Genomic DNA, 16,689 nt, shown 5'->3' with positions numbered 1-16,689 from the left:
TCCCGTACAAAACCAAGTGACTTTGCACGCCTCAGCTGTTCCAAGTTGTGAAAAGTTTCCTAGGGGTTGCACATTCCATGTCTCTGCTGATGGGTACAAATCGTCGGTCAAAACAATTCCTGGTATAGTCCCACAAAGTAGCGTCCTTGGCCCTACCCTGTATTTCACCTTCGTCTTAGATATCCCTTCACACACTTCAATTTCTGCGGTTGAAGAACAATATGTGCTGATCGCTACCTAAGCTGACGACACGTCGGTCCTTGGCAGCCACTTTTGCTTTGCAAGAGTATCTCGATGCATTCTGGAGTATCTCTCCTGGCGTGAGCCCTAAGGAAAGCACAACCAGCTTTCTTCAGGCGTATGGTATGATGGTGTCACATTAGACAGAATGCTTACCTTTGGGGAGCACATCACATGCTAACAGCATTCCTTCAGGAACGAGGTCGCTCGAATGGCATGGATTTTTCCACCACGTTCAAGATTTATAAGTCTATTTTATCGTCTACTCCTTTCTAAGCCCTTCAAGCTTATGGCATTTCTTCAAATAGCAGCCTTAACAAAAATCCGAGTTCTGCGGGCCAAAACTCTATGATTGATTTATAAAGCCCCCTGGTACGTACATATATACGTATATACCAGGGAGATCAAACGGGATCTCAACGTGCCCAAGCTCGGGTCAAGCTACAAGAAATCTCTAGGAGGTACATGGAGAGGCTTAATGCGCATCCTAAATGCCTAGCAAGGAAGCTAGGCACTGTTAACAATGCCAAGAATTAAAAAAACTGGAGCGACACTACCCTTAAGACCTACCACACCTGGTTTTGACGTCATAAACTGTTTTTCCTATTATCTTAGTGTCAAGTAACATTAATTGTAAAAACTCTAAAAAAAACTCTGTACAACAGATTATGCTACCATTTCAAAAGCTACTAATAAAAAATAATATTATAAAATTTTAACTTTAAAATCTGTGGAGTCGGTGGTGTCTCCTTCACTGCGTAACACCCTTTATTGACAATGACACCATTTATTGACAAGAAACAAAAGTTTTTAAGTAAAAATTTTCTATTTCTTAGAGTGTAGAAAATAAAAACTAGTTGTTTTTTGTTTATTTGGAATTACTTAATTCCATATCAACATAATATTTTTATTGAATTCAGTAAAATTTTTCAAACATTTCATTTATCGTTACTCGTACATGACTTCATTTTTAGGGGTTTTCTTCAAAATTTATGTAGCTTCTTGTTGTTGTTTATTTTCCTTTTTGAATGATGTTCCTTTTTTTCTTGACGTAAGTTTCATTTAATATTACAGCTTATATTTTTTTTGTTATCTTTTTAATATTTAAAGTTAAACTTAAATAATATAAAAAGCAGTGTTTGTTTTTCATTATGTTATCCATATTTTAGTTTTTCTGTGATTTTATGAAGGATTTTTTAAACGTTAATTAAAGCAATCTTGTTAGACTTTTTTGAAATTCTAAAATAGGTAACAAAATCATTTTTTTGTTTATTTTCTTTTCAGATTCGATCTTTTTCAAACTGAAATCTGTTGTTTAAGTAGTTATAATTAATTTACTACAATGAATTTTAATTCGCATTTTTCACTATATTTGTCAAAAACTAAATGTATTAAGCATTGCTAATTTCCGTGTTTTGTGGGTTCTCGTGTCGGTTAATTTTTTTAATCTATTGTGTTTTCTGGAAAATCAAAAAACATAAATGTTTGCGTACCTAAATGTAATTTTACATTTTTTTATGTTGTTACCATTTATATATATAACATTTGCATATATTTATAAGTATATATACGTTTTTATGTTATACTGGCTTAGATCTAAGTAGCTTATTTTAAATACAGTTTTTTTTTTTTATTTTTCTAGTTCACTTTATTTGTTTGCTAATTTGCCATCATGTTTCGTTTTTTGCAACTATTTATGCCAATTGCAAATAAATTTAAAGTCAACAAATTTTCTTTAAATAATTTTTATATTTGTCCTTTCTCGCATTGCATTTTTGTTTGGTACATATGCCGCAGTGTGACACACTTTTCTGTGGGAGACCTTGAAAATCTGTATAGTAAGGAATTTTTGTTAAAAGGCTTGCGGCCTAATTTGCTATTTATGTACCGAAAGTTGAACAAGATTATTACACATATAGGTGACTATGCAAACTCCTTGAAACAATCATGTGAAAATCCTTTTGAATTCGTTTGAACATTTATTGTTGTAGCCTTGAATTTGTATCAAGGTTTGGTTGTCAGTTTACATGCAAAAATGTCAATTTTAATGGTTTTTGTCTTTCATTACGTTTTATTTTACATACATAAAAAATGGCAGTTTATATATATGCTTGTTAAATTTAATTTGTTTAAATTGTGTGCTAGTTGTTGCCGCCTACTGAAGAATATGAAGTCTTTTAAGGAATAACATTTTGCATCCGAGTCATATGGCGAGTAACTAGCAACCGCTGACAGGAGAAAGCAGTGTGAGTCTGAATTAAATAAACTTTTTCAAATAAGTTTTTGTAAGCTATAGGGTCAAACATTTACTTGGCAGTTTTTTTCATTTCTTCTTTATGTGTTTATTATATACCTTGTTATGGGAAATATTTATTCATTATGTTTTGTTTACAAGTTCTTTTTTACCCTAGATAACCTATTAATATTTATCGGCGGATTTTGGGGAACACACTTTGCCGGGTCAAAACCAAATAAAATATCGTCTTCAAGTCTAATTTTGTGCGCGAAAATCTTGAGATGAAAAATAAACCTATAAGTATATATGGTAGCTCAATTTGTTTTAAACCCTGCCCGCGGTTACCTGGACACTAGCGGAATCATATTTCAATAGATCTCCCAACAGGAATTTTGGTGCTCAGTAATGACAATTTTGCTGCCATTTCATTATACTACTTAACTAACTGTTTTCATATCATAATTTTTTTAGCTTAGTCTTAGGAGAACATGCACTAGCAAAGATATTAGAAAACAAATGTTCTATTATATTTCCACAAAAGCTTGCTTTAAAGAGTATGTTTCGAAATGGTTTATTAAACAAAATAAACTACTTAAAAACGGAATGTACTTTATGCTGTGGGCCAGTTATAATTGTATGAAACAAAAAAAGTTTAAGTTCTGAATTTAAATCTAACCCAAATATTATTTACCTTTTTTTGCAGTTGAAGGAAATATTATGAAAGTAAGCATTTTATTTAAAATAAATGTTTATATTTATCTGTAATATTTCCCGCTCAACTTTTATTTATTGATTTATTTACTGCATTTCGTTTTTTTTTTTGGCAAAATTTAATACCAAGTTATCTGGCTCATCACCTTACTTTACTCTTAGAAATTACACTAGTTAAAGTGGATGGAAAAGGGGGTAATTATTAAGCTTTTGGTATGCCGCTTGCTATCCTTTACCATTTCAAGTATTTCGTATTGGAAAATAGACAGCTTTTTTAAAGTTAGTTGGGGCTCAAATATTTATTTTTCATATCATATTAGAGACGGGTTAACTGCTTGTGTATATGTAAAAACAATATAATTTGGAAAGCAATATTCATGTTTGGTTCTAAAAAACGAATAACAATAAAAAGCTGAAAAGGCGAACTTTTCTTTTCCTCTTAAGTGGGTTTGCTGTAAATTATATGAGATGGAAACGGTTTCTTTTTTAGTTAAAACAACTTGGATTTATTTATAGAATTTGTTTGTGTTTTGTGGTGGTGTATACATAATATATATTAATTTTATATGCTCTTCTTTTTTATTGTAACCAGTAACCTGTTTACTCTTATTCCAGCTATTTAATTTGTTGCTTTATTTATCTTTTTGAAATTAGATATTTCATGCGATTTACCCATCAATGATCTTGGATTTGGGATTTCAATAAGTGAAGAGTATTCATTTTAAATATGTCTTGGTTTTGCTTTCAAGTTTTTCGTCAGTTATACCCTTTTATATACTTGTAGTTTATTAATTATTCAGCGCCACATCTTGCTCATTTTCTATTTAAGAATCTACAATTTATGTTGTTTTTGCCTTGTGAATGTATTCAAATAATTAAATGTTATGCGTTTTTAATGCCATTTTTTTTGTTTGGTAAAGTGGTAAGTTTGTATAACAAATTTAACTAAATTATATTTTAGGATCCTAAATACTGTTTCTGCCTCTTAGGATATAATGGGTGCTGACGGGGAAAGGGCTAGAGAAGAATGGGTAAAAATGTATACACATACATATATAAACATACATATACGTGTTATGTGACATCCGATCTACCAAGTTATATATGCATATAAATATATATTTATATATACATTTATATATATGCATATGTTAAGACATACATATACTGTTTTTTATAACTAAATAATTGTTTTATGATAAATATTTTTTTAACTTTCAAGTACATTTGCTGTGTTTTTTTTAAGTTTTTTTTTTCGCTGCGCTGTTCGTCGTTTATATGTTTCTTGTTGTTAAGGTTCGGATAATGGCGATAAATAAAAAAAAAAATGATCAGCTAATTTTTTGTTCTTGCTTTTAAAGTTTATTAGTAACAATTTAATATTTTGCAATGTTATGAGGCATGTCAATTTAGTTTTTTTGCAGCTGAACAGGTAACTTAGTCAAATGCTTTAAAACAAAACTCTGATTCTGATTCTGATTCTGTGAGGGTGTTTTGTTAGATAGCGTTGGGTAGGTTTTTATTTTGTTTTACTTTGCTTTATAGCGCTAGTTGTTGTAATTTAAGTTTTCCATTTTGTTTTTGTAGCTTCATTTCGTTTAGTTTTGTCTTTGGTTGTTGCTGTATCTTGCAGGTTTTCTTTGCATTACACAAATCGTCTACTCATTGCTACACTTTTCTTGTTTCTGTTTTGTGTGTGGATTTTGTTGATGTTTTTTACTTCTTTCTTTTCTTTTATTTAAATCTTTCGTAGATTTTTCGATGGCCGCTCCTGTGATACTGCCAATCCACTATCGTCATGTTCTTAGCGCTTCTCTTAATCAACCATCAATTCAAAATGAACGGATCCTCTTCTATCTGAACGGTCGTGGTTTATGTTGCGTGCCCAGGCTTTGCATTCAATGTTAATCAAAACGCCGGCTGGAAGAAATTAGAAAATTAATACAAATCATACTATGGTGAGAATACCGAACATATTTATACACATAGAAATAATAATTTAAAATCGAAAAAGAACTTCAAAGACAATTCTGGTTTATTGTCCTACTGCAAATCAACCTTCAAAAATATTCACAAAAAATCGTTTGTCTATTTCGCAAATTGCTTAGAAACAACTACCAATTCTGAAATTAAGTAGACACTAAGAATAAATTTTTTTATAAAAAGTATAATCTTAGTTTGACTTTCATATTACCAATTAAAGCTGTAGCATTAAAAAAAACCAAATAAAAATTATAAGAAACTTTATATTATTTTACGAATTGTATTGTACACTTAAATCAATTTTTGCTTCCATTTCATTCTCATTATAACCTAAGTCTTCTACATCTATTGCACACATGCTGATGAGGCTTCTTTAAGCCAACTTCGCCAAAATAATATAAACATTATATCTGGCCCGTACGAACTTATAAAACACGTGCAACAGTAAGCTGGCTTTTGTTAAAATTTCAGTCAAGAAAATATTATCGGCACGGAGATGCCTTCTAAACTGAATTGCAAACTTCTAGCTTAAGGTAGTATTAGTGATTACTATTCAGATATATACTCGTTCTTAGTAGTATGTAACCCATTTATCAAAACAATGCTGGATAAAGCACCTATAAATTGTTTCAATAAAAAACAAGGGAAAAAAGGAGAACGCACTTCCTCATTCTTTCCAAAGACTTTTTTGTTCGTTTCTCTGAACAGGGCCTACATTATAATTATTTATTAGACCGCGAAAATAGGTTTTTGTATGTTAACTTTATTGCAGACATCTTTTTTGCGAGCTGTTCCGCTTACAACGTAAATGTATGTCACAAACACACGTTTGGCAACATCTGAGTTGTTTGATATTATTTAACAAAATACAGCTTTTAACCATATGTACGTATGTATGTCTTTTACATATTTTGTTCCTCAGTACTCACCTAAATTAAAATACCTATGAAAAACGTTAATTTAATTAATTAATTTAATTAATTAATTTTGACATAGCCAAAATAATAGCCCTTTCTTAACTCCTAACCACAATTGAAAAACATAAAATATGACGGAACACAGAGATAGGCTTAGGTAAATAAATGGTACTTACTTTCAACCGTAAATTGAACAGCAACAATGGGCGGTATGTACCCCTGAATATTTTTGAAGGGGAAATAGTATCGAGGGAAACCCATTCGTGGATAGTAATCACGGGACTTGATGTTCTCAACATCAGCGGGATTTTCGCCCTCGCACGAGACCCAAACTACGTTTGTCTGAAAGTAGAGGTAGTAACAACAATCTGCAACGAAATAGTGTTTGCCAGCTTACTTCGAGGGGTCGCAGGCTTTGCTTTTCCTTGATGTGTTGTTTCAGATCCTCGGGCATGTGATCTGGCAAGGTTTTTGAATCGTTGTAAATCTCTGGAACCCAGTTGTATATCTAAGGAGATTTCATTTACATGTTATGTTAATGTTGTGATCAATGTGCTGGACTGGAAACTCTACCTTGTTCAACTTCAAGAATATACAGGGTCTGGCCCCGTGGTAGCCAAAGTTATTCTCAGCTGTACACGGTGCGAAGGTCGAGAGGTCAATGCCGCACACCTTGTTATCTTGTGGTGGATTTTCAAAGCTGCAGTTAACATGATTTTGCTTGTCAAGGTCATCGTAAGCTAGGAAGGAAATAAAATACTATTAGGAGCTTTCTCGGGGTTACTTTTGGCGAGAGCAGTAGCCTACATTTTTTTTTTTTACATATGTTAAGTACGGTGAAGCGATAGTTTTTTTTTTTTACTGTTAAAAACAAAAATAACTTACTGTGATCTTTATATTATCGGTTTTCAAAAATCAAAACATTTGAAAAAACATTATTTTTAAAAATCAGGTAGAAAATCTCAATGTACTCATTTAATATTGCTTATTATCATAAAATATTCATAAAAAAAAATCAAAGAGTAAGTTAATACTCTTTTCTTATTTGTTCTAAAATTGTTTAAAAAAGGCCATATTTATTAAATACGATTGTTTTTCGCAATCTAAAACCGAACATCTTTTGTCATTGTATGATAGATATCCCAATCCCGGCTTTGTTGACTATTGGTTGGTGGATATTGACTATTTGTTTAAGCGTATTGAGCACAAGCACCCCTCTATATATATAAAAATGTATTATTTTTTCCGTTAGTTGAATTTAAGATTGAATATTTACGTTTGAATTAATTTTGTACTTAACTTTTTTTGCCAATTAAAAAAATCATTTTAACTTAGAAATGAAGCTAACGGACTAAAAAAATTAAACTCGAAAGCTTAGGATACTAAATTTCACCAACTGGTCAGAGGATTTGGGTTGGAAAAATATTTTTTAATTCCATTTAATATGGTTCATAAGAAAAATTTTTCGGTTATAAATTTCAAAAATTAAAAAACCGGAAAAAATCAGAACTTCTTGGTTTATAATTTTGTTCTTACTTACATTTCAAGAAACGAGAAGTCTCATCGACCCAGTATTTATAATTATCGTCTTTGGCTGCTGCATACCAAACTAATGTGCTCTCCACATTCGCTTCTGGGGGCATTGGTCGAAAGCCAAGACCTAATGAAAGAGAGAAAAGAGTTTTCACAATGAGCTCAATCCAATTAGTTAATTAAATTACTTTTTTTTCTATCTGTTTATATGAATTGAGATTAAAAATCGACAAGGGAAAGGTATACATTTAGGTAGTAATGTAAATATGTAAACACAACTTAAAAAAAAAACACATTTTTTTAGTAACAACAATAGATTTTTAGGTTTTTGTTTTTCAAGTTTTTAAAATATTAAAAAAAAAAAAAGTAAGCTAGAATGATACAACATGTTAAGCACGAAAATATCTCGTACGATTTTTGTTTATAAAAAAAACAAACAAAAAAGTATCAATCTTGCCGTAATTTAATATTTATGTGTAGGCTTACATAAAAAAACGTTTACTAGAAAAAGAAAAAAAAATGATCGAAGAGATTTTATCGAAAAGATTTATTTATACATAAAGTTTAATTTTTAAAATTTCAAAACGTATCATTAACCGCTTTAAAAGCATATTTTTAAGAAAGATGGTTTGACGTTCTTTTTATACTTTGCAGAGCAAAGGGTATTTTGTATGAATGATCTCATCGATCCTCATTTCATTATAAAGTTTGAATAATTTTTTAGTTTAACTGGAGCCGCAAAAAAGAACATAGAGATGTCTTTACAGAGATGCTTTTTTGATAACCGTATTTGTGTGTATTATAGTTCATATTAATAATAAGGGCTTTGTGCTCAATATTATGTATAATTAAACTTAGAGAGGGCTTTGTTTTGTGACTAACCTGGGTTGGATCCAATCAGGCCATTATCAAGCATCCATTTTGGTTTCTCGTTGTCCAACGTTGTATAGAATACAGTAAATATTGCGGCAAAGAATCCAGTTAACGCCGCATAAAATATTATGTAGAATAGAAGAATTTTCGCTGAAAGGTTTTAGAACGAAATTAATAAATGTCAACTTCTTATCACCATAAAAAATATTGTTTGACTTTAATTCTTTAAAAATCAACTGTACTGAAATACGAAAATTAAAATGAAAAACCATTGCAATATTTAAGCAAATTTAGAAAGCCCCTACAGCTGCATAAGTACATATAGGAAATCTTAAAAAAAAAAAAAAAAATTTGTTGATATTTCTTATTTTTTTTCTTTTTTATGCTTACGACCAAATGTGAATACCACTAATGAACAAAGACTTAAAAGCTAATCTCGGGAAAAATCAGGATAATTTTTAAGGAACCAAAAGTCGGGCTAAGAAGGGTGTTATTATTGGATATGAAAATAGGAGATGGGTGAGTCAGGATTGCAGATCATCATCTTGTTAAGTCGTTGCAATTTGTTTCTTACATGGTTTTTTTTATTAGGTCGTGAGAAATATTCGAGATCGTTTGATTGCGAGTACGTCCTATGTCGTGGGAAAGTAATCGTGAGCGTGCTTCGACAAATCTAATTGGCAATCGTAGGAAATAATCTTGTATAATTGTAACTGTAATGGTATACACATTGCAAGGCGGTGAAGGAGACTTTTCCGACCCCATAAACTTTATAATTTTAATGCTTGATATCTCGCTTAAAAATATTGCAGATAGTATATACTTATATCATTAAAAAAATCAAATAATCTTCATAAAATGAATGACCACGAATCTTTGCACCGTTGTTTTCGGTCAAAGAAGCATGTTTATGACCACTACACTACAGTGCAGCAATCGGAGAAACTTAAGAAAATTTTTATAAAAAAAATAATCTGAACGGCATACAGCAATTTGATTTTTATTAAAATCGGACTCTTATACCACAAAAAAGAGAAAATATGGCGTAACTAAACAGTATCCATAATTGCTGTTTCTGAAAGTGTCGAAATAAAAACTGGAAACAATCTTGTGACTATAAATTTATGTCGCGTTTAGTTACTTTAAGAACTAACTGCAAGGGTGTATAGACTTCGCTGGGCGAAACTAGCTTTTTGATCCAGTGTAAGAATAATATGATATAAATCTGCCATAAGCCTGTTGTTCGGTAAGTATAAGTGTTTTTTTCATTTGGATGTTTAAACCATGTGCTCGTTTTAATATATAGAAACAACTCTTGCTCTAATCGAAAATTCTTTACGTTGACGTTGCAAATTATCTGGTAGGTGCCGTAGCTGTGTGTGTAAGGACCTGACCAGGACAAGCCAGAGTAAAGTGGGACTGTTACGTATACGCTGCGCTCTCTTGCGCTCTTGCGCTCTCATTTGGGCTCTGGCTCCAGCTTTTATCCCCTCATACCTCCCTCCCCACTCCCCACTCCTCCCCTTCCCTATGCTGTTCTCTACACTTTCAACTTTGACATTTTCACTTCAGTCACACAATTGTCACTGCCTGCAGAGAACGGGCTCTCTTTGCTTTCTGTATGCTCTGCTTTTTCGTTGTATCTCAATTATATTTTTAATTTACAGTTAAGGTTGGAGCAAGGGTGGAGAGTCAGCAGGCCTCCATGAAAAATTTACGGTTTTAAGATAAAACAATAGAAGACGTATTTCATGTTTTTGCTCCTAGGCTTTCCACTGCCCGAAACTTAAATATATTGCATGTCATTTATTTGCATTGAGATACTTTTAACTGGTATGTGTAATTTTATGTGTAATTGATACTTGCATGACAAATAGCTAGTGCGGTTAAACTTTACTTTACACTTTTACATAATAAACAGAGACATAAAATGTCGACCACCTAACTATACTACATTTTTTTAAATAACTGCTCTATCAGGTGATACTTGACAACATGAATATTTTCGAAATGCTTTCAGAATAGGCACTAAATAAAATAACACGATTTTGATGATTGCATTTTTTCCTGTGCTTTTGAAGAGAGGTTCCCCTATGAATTTACGCCAAGCCGTCTTTATTGCCATTTATTTTGTTCTATTTTCTTTACTCTGCTTAATTGCCCTTCAATTAATTGCATCGGAAGTTCTTTAAAAAACCCTCTTAAAACCGAGAGTTTCAAACTGCTGCATCTCTGAATAAGAGCAGAGATTATTTATCTGCTTATCAACACTTTTTATAACTTTACGAAAATATCAGAATTTCCAAGTTTGAAAAGTATGTCGACAAACATTTATCTTTACTTTGAATTGAAGTTAACAAATGCTCTTAACGAAAAAGCAAAAGCTTAGATTTCGAAGAAAATATTTTAGGTCTCTATTGCTAATTGTGGTGTTAGTCAGCTGAAGGTTTATGTTTTTAGCGAAAAGTAAAAAGTTTTTAGTGTATTATTTAGCGAATGGGTGGCTAACTTTCGAGTGTCAGTGTAAATTGATTCGTCGTCCATTTAATTGTTTTACTGGCAGCCTTGTTTGCTGCGCCGCAAGTTGATTTTAATAATTGAGTGGCAGATATATATGTTTTTGAATAGCTTGTATGTTAATTGTAGCAATTGATAAATTAACTGAGATTTTTTAAAAAATTAAGAAATTTTTATTAATGTAGGAAGATTGAGAACAAAGCTGAGTATTGAACATGCACACTTGTTAGGCTAACTTATCTAGGAAGCCCTTAATTCGATTGGCCGCTCAGGTTAACACATACAAAATGTTGCCAATTGCCAGTTACGTGCAGAAGCAATAACAGTGAGCAATAGCAGTGAAAACAACTTCTTGCAACACCCAGTTTTACGCCTTATTGTACTGAGCTGTTGCCTGTACAGAAATTTATGCAACTAGGTTGGAATTGATTTTTGTCAAGTATTTAAGCCATGTCCGCCAGCATCTGTGTTGTGTAGTAACAACATAGCTGGGTTATAGGAAGCTTAGTCTTGACTCACACTATTAAATTAATACTAAACCAGAACAAATTTGTAATTAAAAAATAGAAATATTGATTTGTTTTAATTTGTTGTATGTTCTAGCAGGTTGTGTTTTTTGGGAAAGTCACAACCCGAAATTCCATAAAAAAAGTGTCTTATTAGGTGCTGGTGGTAAACCGTGAGCTAATTTTTGTTGTTTATTTAATGTTCCCTCCAAGGCTTACATAATATTTTAAGCAAGCCTTCAAGGATTCGTTAAAGATTCTGTAGTGGTGGTTAAAGGTCAACTAAGAAAGTTGGTAACTCCATCCATAAATTAATGTAACCATATATTTGGAAACTTTGTGTAATTAAATTTTCAACATATGGTTAGAATTAACACAAAGGATTGTAATTAAAGACAAATTTAATAGCTGGCAAAAAATTAATTATGCTATAAGACCAATAAACGATATTTCATGATTAATAAAATTTTCTCAATCCAATTCGTGCTCTCTGCTGTCACAAAACGTTTCCATTATGCAATCAATAAAGAACTGGCAATAGAATAAGGAACTTCGTGTTCGTTGGCATCAAGAAAAGTGTACACGCATTAATGTATTTAGTCATGTGCACTTTATTGATTTCCATATTTGGACTAAATTCATGACCGCTAAACATTGGGGCCACTTAGTGAAATAGATCTAAGCTAGATAGAAATCCCAAATTTAATCATGATTTTAACAAAAACAATAATGGCTAGCCAAACGAAAATGTCTATTTTTGGGTAGTTTTACAATTAAGCTTAAAAACTAAAACATTTTTAAATATTATATAACTAAAATAAAGATGCACTAAAAAAAAACTTAAAATTTCTCTACAATTTCAATTTAGAATTTGAAGTAATTAATTAATTTGAAGTAACTTACCCCAACTGGAACCTGTACGACCAAGACATTGGCTAGTTTCACTATTCCATAGGAATTTTTTGAAACCCTCCCACTTGCCCATTTTAGGCGGCGGTGCATAGTATTCGCCAATTTTCTTATCGGCCATTTTAATGGTTTTGGTTTTCTTGCTGTTGCTGGGTTTTCGTGAATTATTTATTCGTCTTGTCACTCGAGTTGTATAGGGGCGTCTTGGTTTGCAGCTAGTTCTTGGTAAACTATTTGTGACTTACGTTTACGTTAAGGTTTTGAACGCTTATCGAATATTAATGTATTATTTATATTTTGTATTATATTGGTTTTTGGTGTTAATTTTGGTTTTATTTTTGGTGAGTTTTTCTTAATCAACTGCTTTGGTACATCATTTTTGTTTTTGTTGTGGAATGTTTGTAACAATATCTTGTTAAGACTTGCGATAAGTTTGTATCGTTACTGAAAATAGGAACAAAAATTTGTATATATTTTCATAAGTAATTGATCAGGTGGGACACCTGTTAGGTAATTTGTGGAAGTTAAGGTTTTTTCCCCGGAGCCAGCATTTTTAGGGAAAGCTAGTATTTTTCCTTTTTATTGATTTTTGTTTATGTAAGACAGGCGCCGTTTCTACGCTGAAGTATTTTTCGTCTTTCGGCTGTTGTAAGCTACTCAATTACTTTTCTCATGATTATGTAAACTTTGCTTTCACAAATTTGGCATTTGTCTTTCTTGGATTTTTTTCTTTTACGAAATTGATTTTTTCCAAGTCCGCGCCTCGGCGCAATCGAAAAGTAACTTATAGAAACCGTTGTTTTTAAACAACCTGGGTTTCAGCCTATTGTGGAACGTGTTAACTGTTTATCTAGATATTTGTCTAATTTGTTAAATATTTCACCCTATTTGTCGGAACAATATGAACTCACTGGCTTAAAACAAATTGAAGTCACCTCTGCCGATTTCAGCCACACACTCTGCCAACTGTTATGTAATCTTAAGTGCGGAAAAAAGCATCGGCGAGCCAGGCAGGCAGCCACGAGCATGCGCAGGAAGTCGAAGGGAGCGAAAGAGAGCCGAAGAGAGCGCGGCTGGAATCTTTTCTTGGAAGGTAGTTTTTTCGCTTTCGGGGCTTGGAGCTGCGCTGTGGATGGAATGGGGTGGGCTGGGGGTTGGGGGCTGGGCGTCCGTGCCATGAAAGTTGACAGCTGGGCGCCAGCTTAATGACAGTTTCGAGAAGGGGCCGTGGAGGGATGGTAGGGGGCGGTGGGCGGATGAGGTGGGTGCCCGTTGGGCTCAGTGCAAATCCGATCCAAAGACCGCCGGGAATTGGATTGCAGTTTTGCAACCCTGCTCGGCTGACGCCCAAAGGCAGCCGCACACTTTTCGCAATCAACTGCGGACAATGGGTTGCGGCAAGGACGGCGGGCGAAGCCGCCAGGTCGGATATCTAGCTCCGGGCCACGCACACAGAAGAAGTTGATTATGCCAGAGCGCCTATCACGGCATTTTCCCCACTTCTTCACTTCTCCACCACCCACCACCCACTCCCCACTCGTTCCTTCTTCACCGACATTCCCGACACAGAAATTCGCATGGCTTGACTTACATTTTGTTCTGTAGCTGGCGACGCCGCCACCGACGTCGCTGCCTTTTCGCGGCGCTCATTGCGCAACGCGCCCGACTCGACTCGACTCGATTCGATTCGGCCCTGCTTCAGCTTCAGCTTCAGCTTCTATTTCTGTTTCTGTTTCCACGGCTGAGCTGAGCTGCTTTGGCCCGTTGAAGGCCTGCCTGCCTAGTAAAGGGCAAAGCGCACAAAAGTAGGCAACGCCACGAACACCCCCACCCACCCGCACACTAAGGCAGAGGGAAACTAACTGTGGTTGGGGCACGCAAATAGGCACTTCATTCCCTCCGTGACGCTCAGTGCAGTTTTCCCAGTTATCTGGATCATGGTTTTAATTCTAGAAAATCGATAAGAGCTCCGATTCTAATTTGAGCAAAGGCTATCTTAAAACCACATTCCCCTTCCCCTTTCACTTCCACTACGAATTACTCTAGGGTTTAGTTTGAAGTACTTTCTTCACTCCCACACACACACACACACACACACTAAAATATACACACACACACGTAAGCACTTAGTTTCACTCGCTTTTTCGTTTTTTCGTGTCCTTCGTTATAGATCCATTTTCGTCGTTGCAGGCTAGGAAAAAATCGAATTTCAGTATGTATATAAGATTTACAAGGATATCTCTGCTGCTGTGGCAGTGCCCTCCTTGCCGACGTCGACGTAATCAATGAAAAATGTGTTCCTCAGCACAACGAGTTCTCCTTTAATTAGCCACTATCAACGATTACTGGGCACTTGACTCGATTCACATACGGTACTTTGCTTAATTCAATCACTGCCTGCCGAACACTTCGATCGCTTTATTTGTTTAATTTTATGTTTGTGATTTTATGTAACCAGCGGTTTGGGGGAATATGTAAGACTGATTTTGCAATGACACACATACAGAATGGCCTTCCTTCTGCCTCCGAACACTCCCCTCTACGCAGACTTGTACATAATGACTCCAGATACAAAGATATATATGTAAATGCATACACATATATGTATGTATATATTATGTGCCGTTAATCCGCCAGCGAGTGCGAGTAGCAACCGTCCACAGTTAAAACGCCAATGATAGTGCCATCGTTGCCGCAGTTTGCAACTGGGCTATCGGCGGTGGTTCGTTTCGCCCTCGGCTTCTTCGGGCCACTTCGTCGCTCTCGAAAGGTTTGTGCCGCTGATTGCTGTGGCGCTGATTGCGGTGGGGGCGGCGGGGAGTGGGCGTTGGGCGCCAGCTTCACAAAAACGCCAGCTCTCCTAAGCTTTCCTCGCGCGCGCGAGCTTTCTGCTCAGCTGAGTGCTTTGCGAGCGGTCGCTGGAATATGTGCCTTTGGTAGCTGGGGGTGGACCGAGGTGTGGAACAGGGGGCGGGGTGGCTGGGCGTCCGAGCTTTCAGCTACTTATGTCGTTACGATTGCATTTGATTCCATCCAGTGCCTGCAAAACCGTGCCGCTTTGACAAGCCGCGCAGGATATCTGCTCAATTCTGCTCAATTTGGTTCTACCAAAATTCATTAGTTCGTCAAGAAACAAAAAACAAGGCGTATAAAATCTTTGTCGTAGTTGTAGTTTTTTTTAATTTCTCTGGTGAACAATTTCTAGGATCAGTATGTAACACTGCCCAACACTTCCCATCAAAGCCATGGGTGCCACAGAACTTAGCGGCTTGTGAGCGTAAAAGTATTTTTAAACTGACCTACTGTGATACCAGGCTGCGGTATCGCTGCTAAGCCTATAGGCCAGCAATAGGAACATTCGAACATCACCAACTAAAATAATATGTCAAATGAAGCGGTTGAAATGAGTGTTTGGTAATACAAGAGTGATGTTGTTTCCTCTGTTCTCAGCAGGAACAGTTTTATTTGCCAAAAAACCCAAGTACCTACTTATAATGCCTGTATTCGTTACTCTCTTTTTGAGGTCTCTGTTTATTTGAAGGTCGATGCATCAGCGATGAAAAGTATTTCTTTATCATCCGATGAGCTTTCAGTAGAATAAATTTACAATCTAAAAATGCATATTTTTTTAGATTAAAAAGGTCACTTTTTTAAAAGTAAAATGTGAACTTGAGCACAGGTTTCGTACAATTGCGGTTAGCTCCTTATCTAAAGCCAGGGAGCAATCTTAAGCTTTTACGGCTTGAGCTTATTTGTGCCGATTCTATTCTTGGGCACTGCCCGTCCGTATTCGTATGGTGTCTATATTCTTTATTTTCAATGGAAAACAAAACGTAAATTAAAAAATGGAGAAGCTTTCAAGGAACGTCACCGATTGAAGAATATAAGGTAAATATGTTGTTCTGACGGAATTACAGACAAACTCGTAAATGAGTTGGTTTTATAATCTGTAGAAGATCTATAGGAAGAAGACAGAAATCTTTTTATAATCCGATAAAAATCCGTGTAAACTGGACATTGGGAAAGACGGCCAGTGGAAAATTTATTAAATTTTAATTATTGTTTACAAGTCAATGTATTTTCCCTTAATACAAAACAACACAAAAACACAAAATATATGAGTATTGGCTTAGGTGGGTTAGTTGAACTAGGTTGGTGTATTGGTTTGGTGGATGTCCTAACTTGGCTAAGGTGTCTGCATTTTTTTGCATATTTTTCCTTCGTCATTATTGCTGTCCTCATAAGTAGCCATGGAGCCAATTAA

The 16,689-nt window shown here is 34.6% G+C and overlaps 1 protein-coding gene across 4 annotated transcripts; it reads right to left on the bottom strand.

The window, feature by feature from the left end:
- Positions 1 to 1,772: 1,772 nt before the first annotated feature.
- Positions 1,773 to 15,110, bottom strand: LOC108093428 (sodium/potassium-transporting ATPase subunit beta-2). Of its 4 annotated transcripts, none has more exons than XM_017193483.2 (8): positions 14,930 to 15,110; positions 12,420 to 12,869; positions 8,503 to 8,643; positions 7,628 to 7,747; positions 6,661 to 6,827; positions 6,485 to 6,595; positions 6,264 to 6,429; positions 1,773 to 5,107 (listed from the first exon to the last, which is right to left on the bottom strand). In XM_017193483.2, exons 2-8 carry the CDS (start codon positions 12,544 to 12,546, stop codon positions 5,004 to 5,006), a joined length of 936 nt encoding a protein of 311 aa, XP_017048972.1. In that variant the 5' UTR covers positions 12,547 to 12,869; positions 14,930 to 15,110; the 3' UTR covers positions 1,773 to 5,003. The 4 variants fall into 4 exon arrangements, with proteins under 4 accessions (XP_017048972.1, XP_017048974.1, XP_017048975.1 ...); XM_017193485.2 differs by having other exon boundaries at positions 15,022 to 15,041; XM_017193486.2 differs by lacking the exon at positions 14,930 to 15,110 and adding an exon at positions 14,657 to 14,675.
- Between the last annotated feature and the right edge of the window lie 1,579 nt (positions 15,111 to 16,689).

The sequence above is a fragment of the Drosophila ficusphila genome, unplaced genomic scaffold, assembly GCF_018152265.1.
Source record: "Drosophila ficusphila isolate 14025-0441.05 unplaced genomic scaffold, ASM1815226v1 contig_636, whole genome shotgun sequence".
Lineage (NCBI taxonomy): Eukaryota > Metazoa > Arthropoda > Insecta > Diptera > Drosophilidae > Drosophila > Drosophila ficusphila.
Note: the sequence above shows the minus strand (reverse complement) of the source record. Positions and strands in the feature narration are given on the sequence as shown.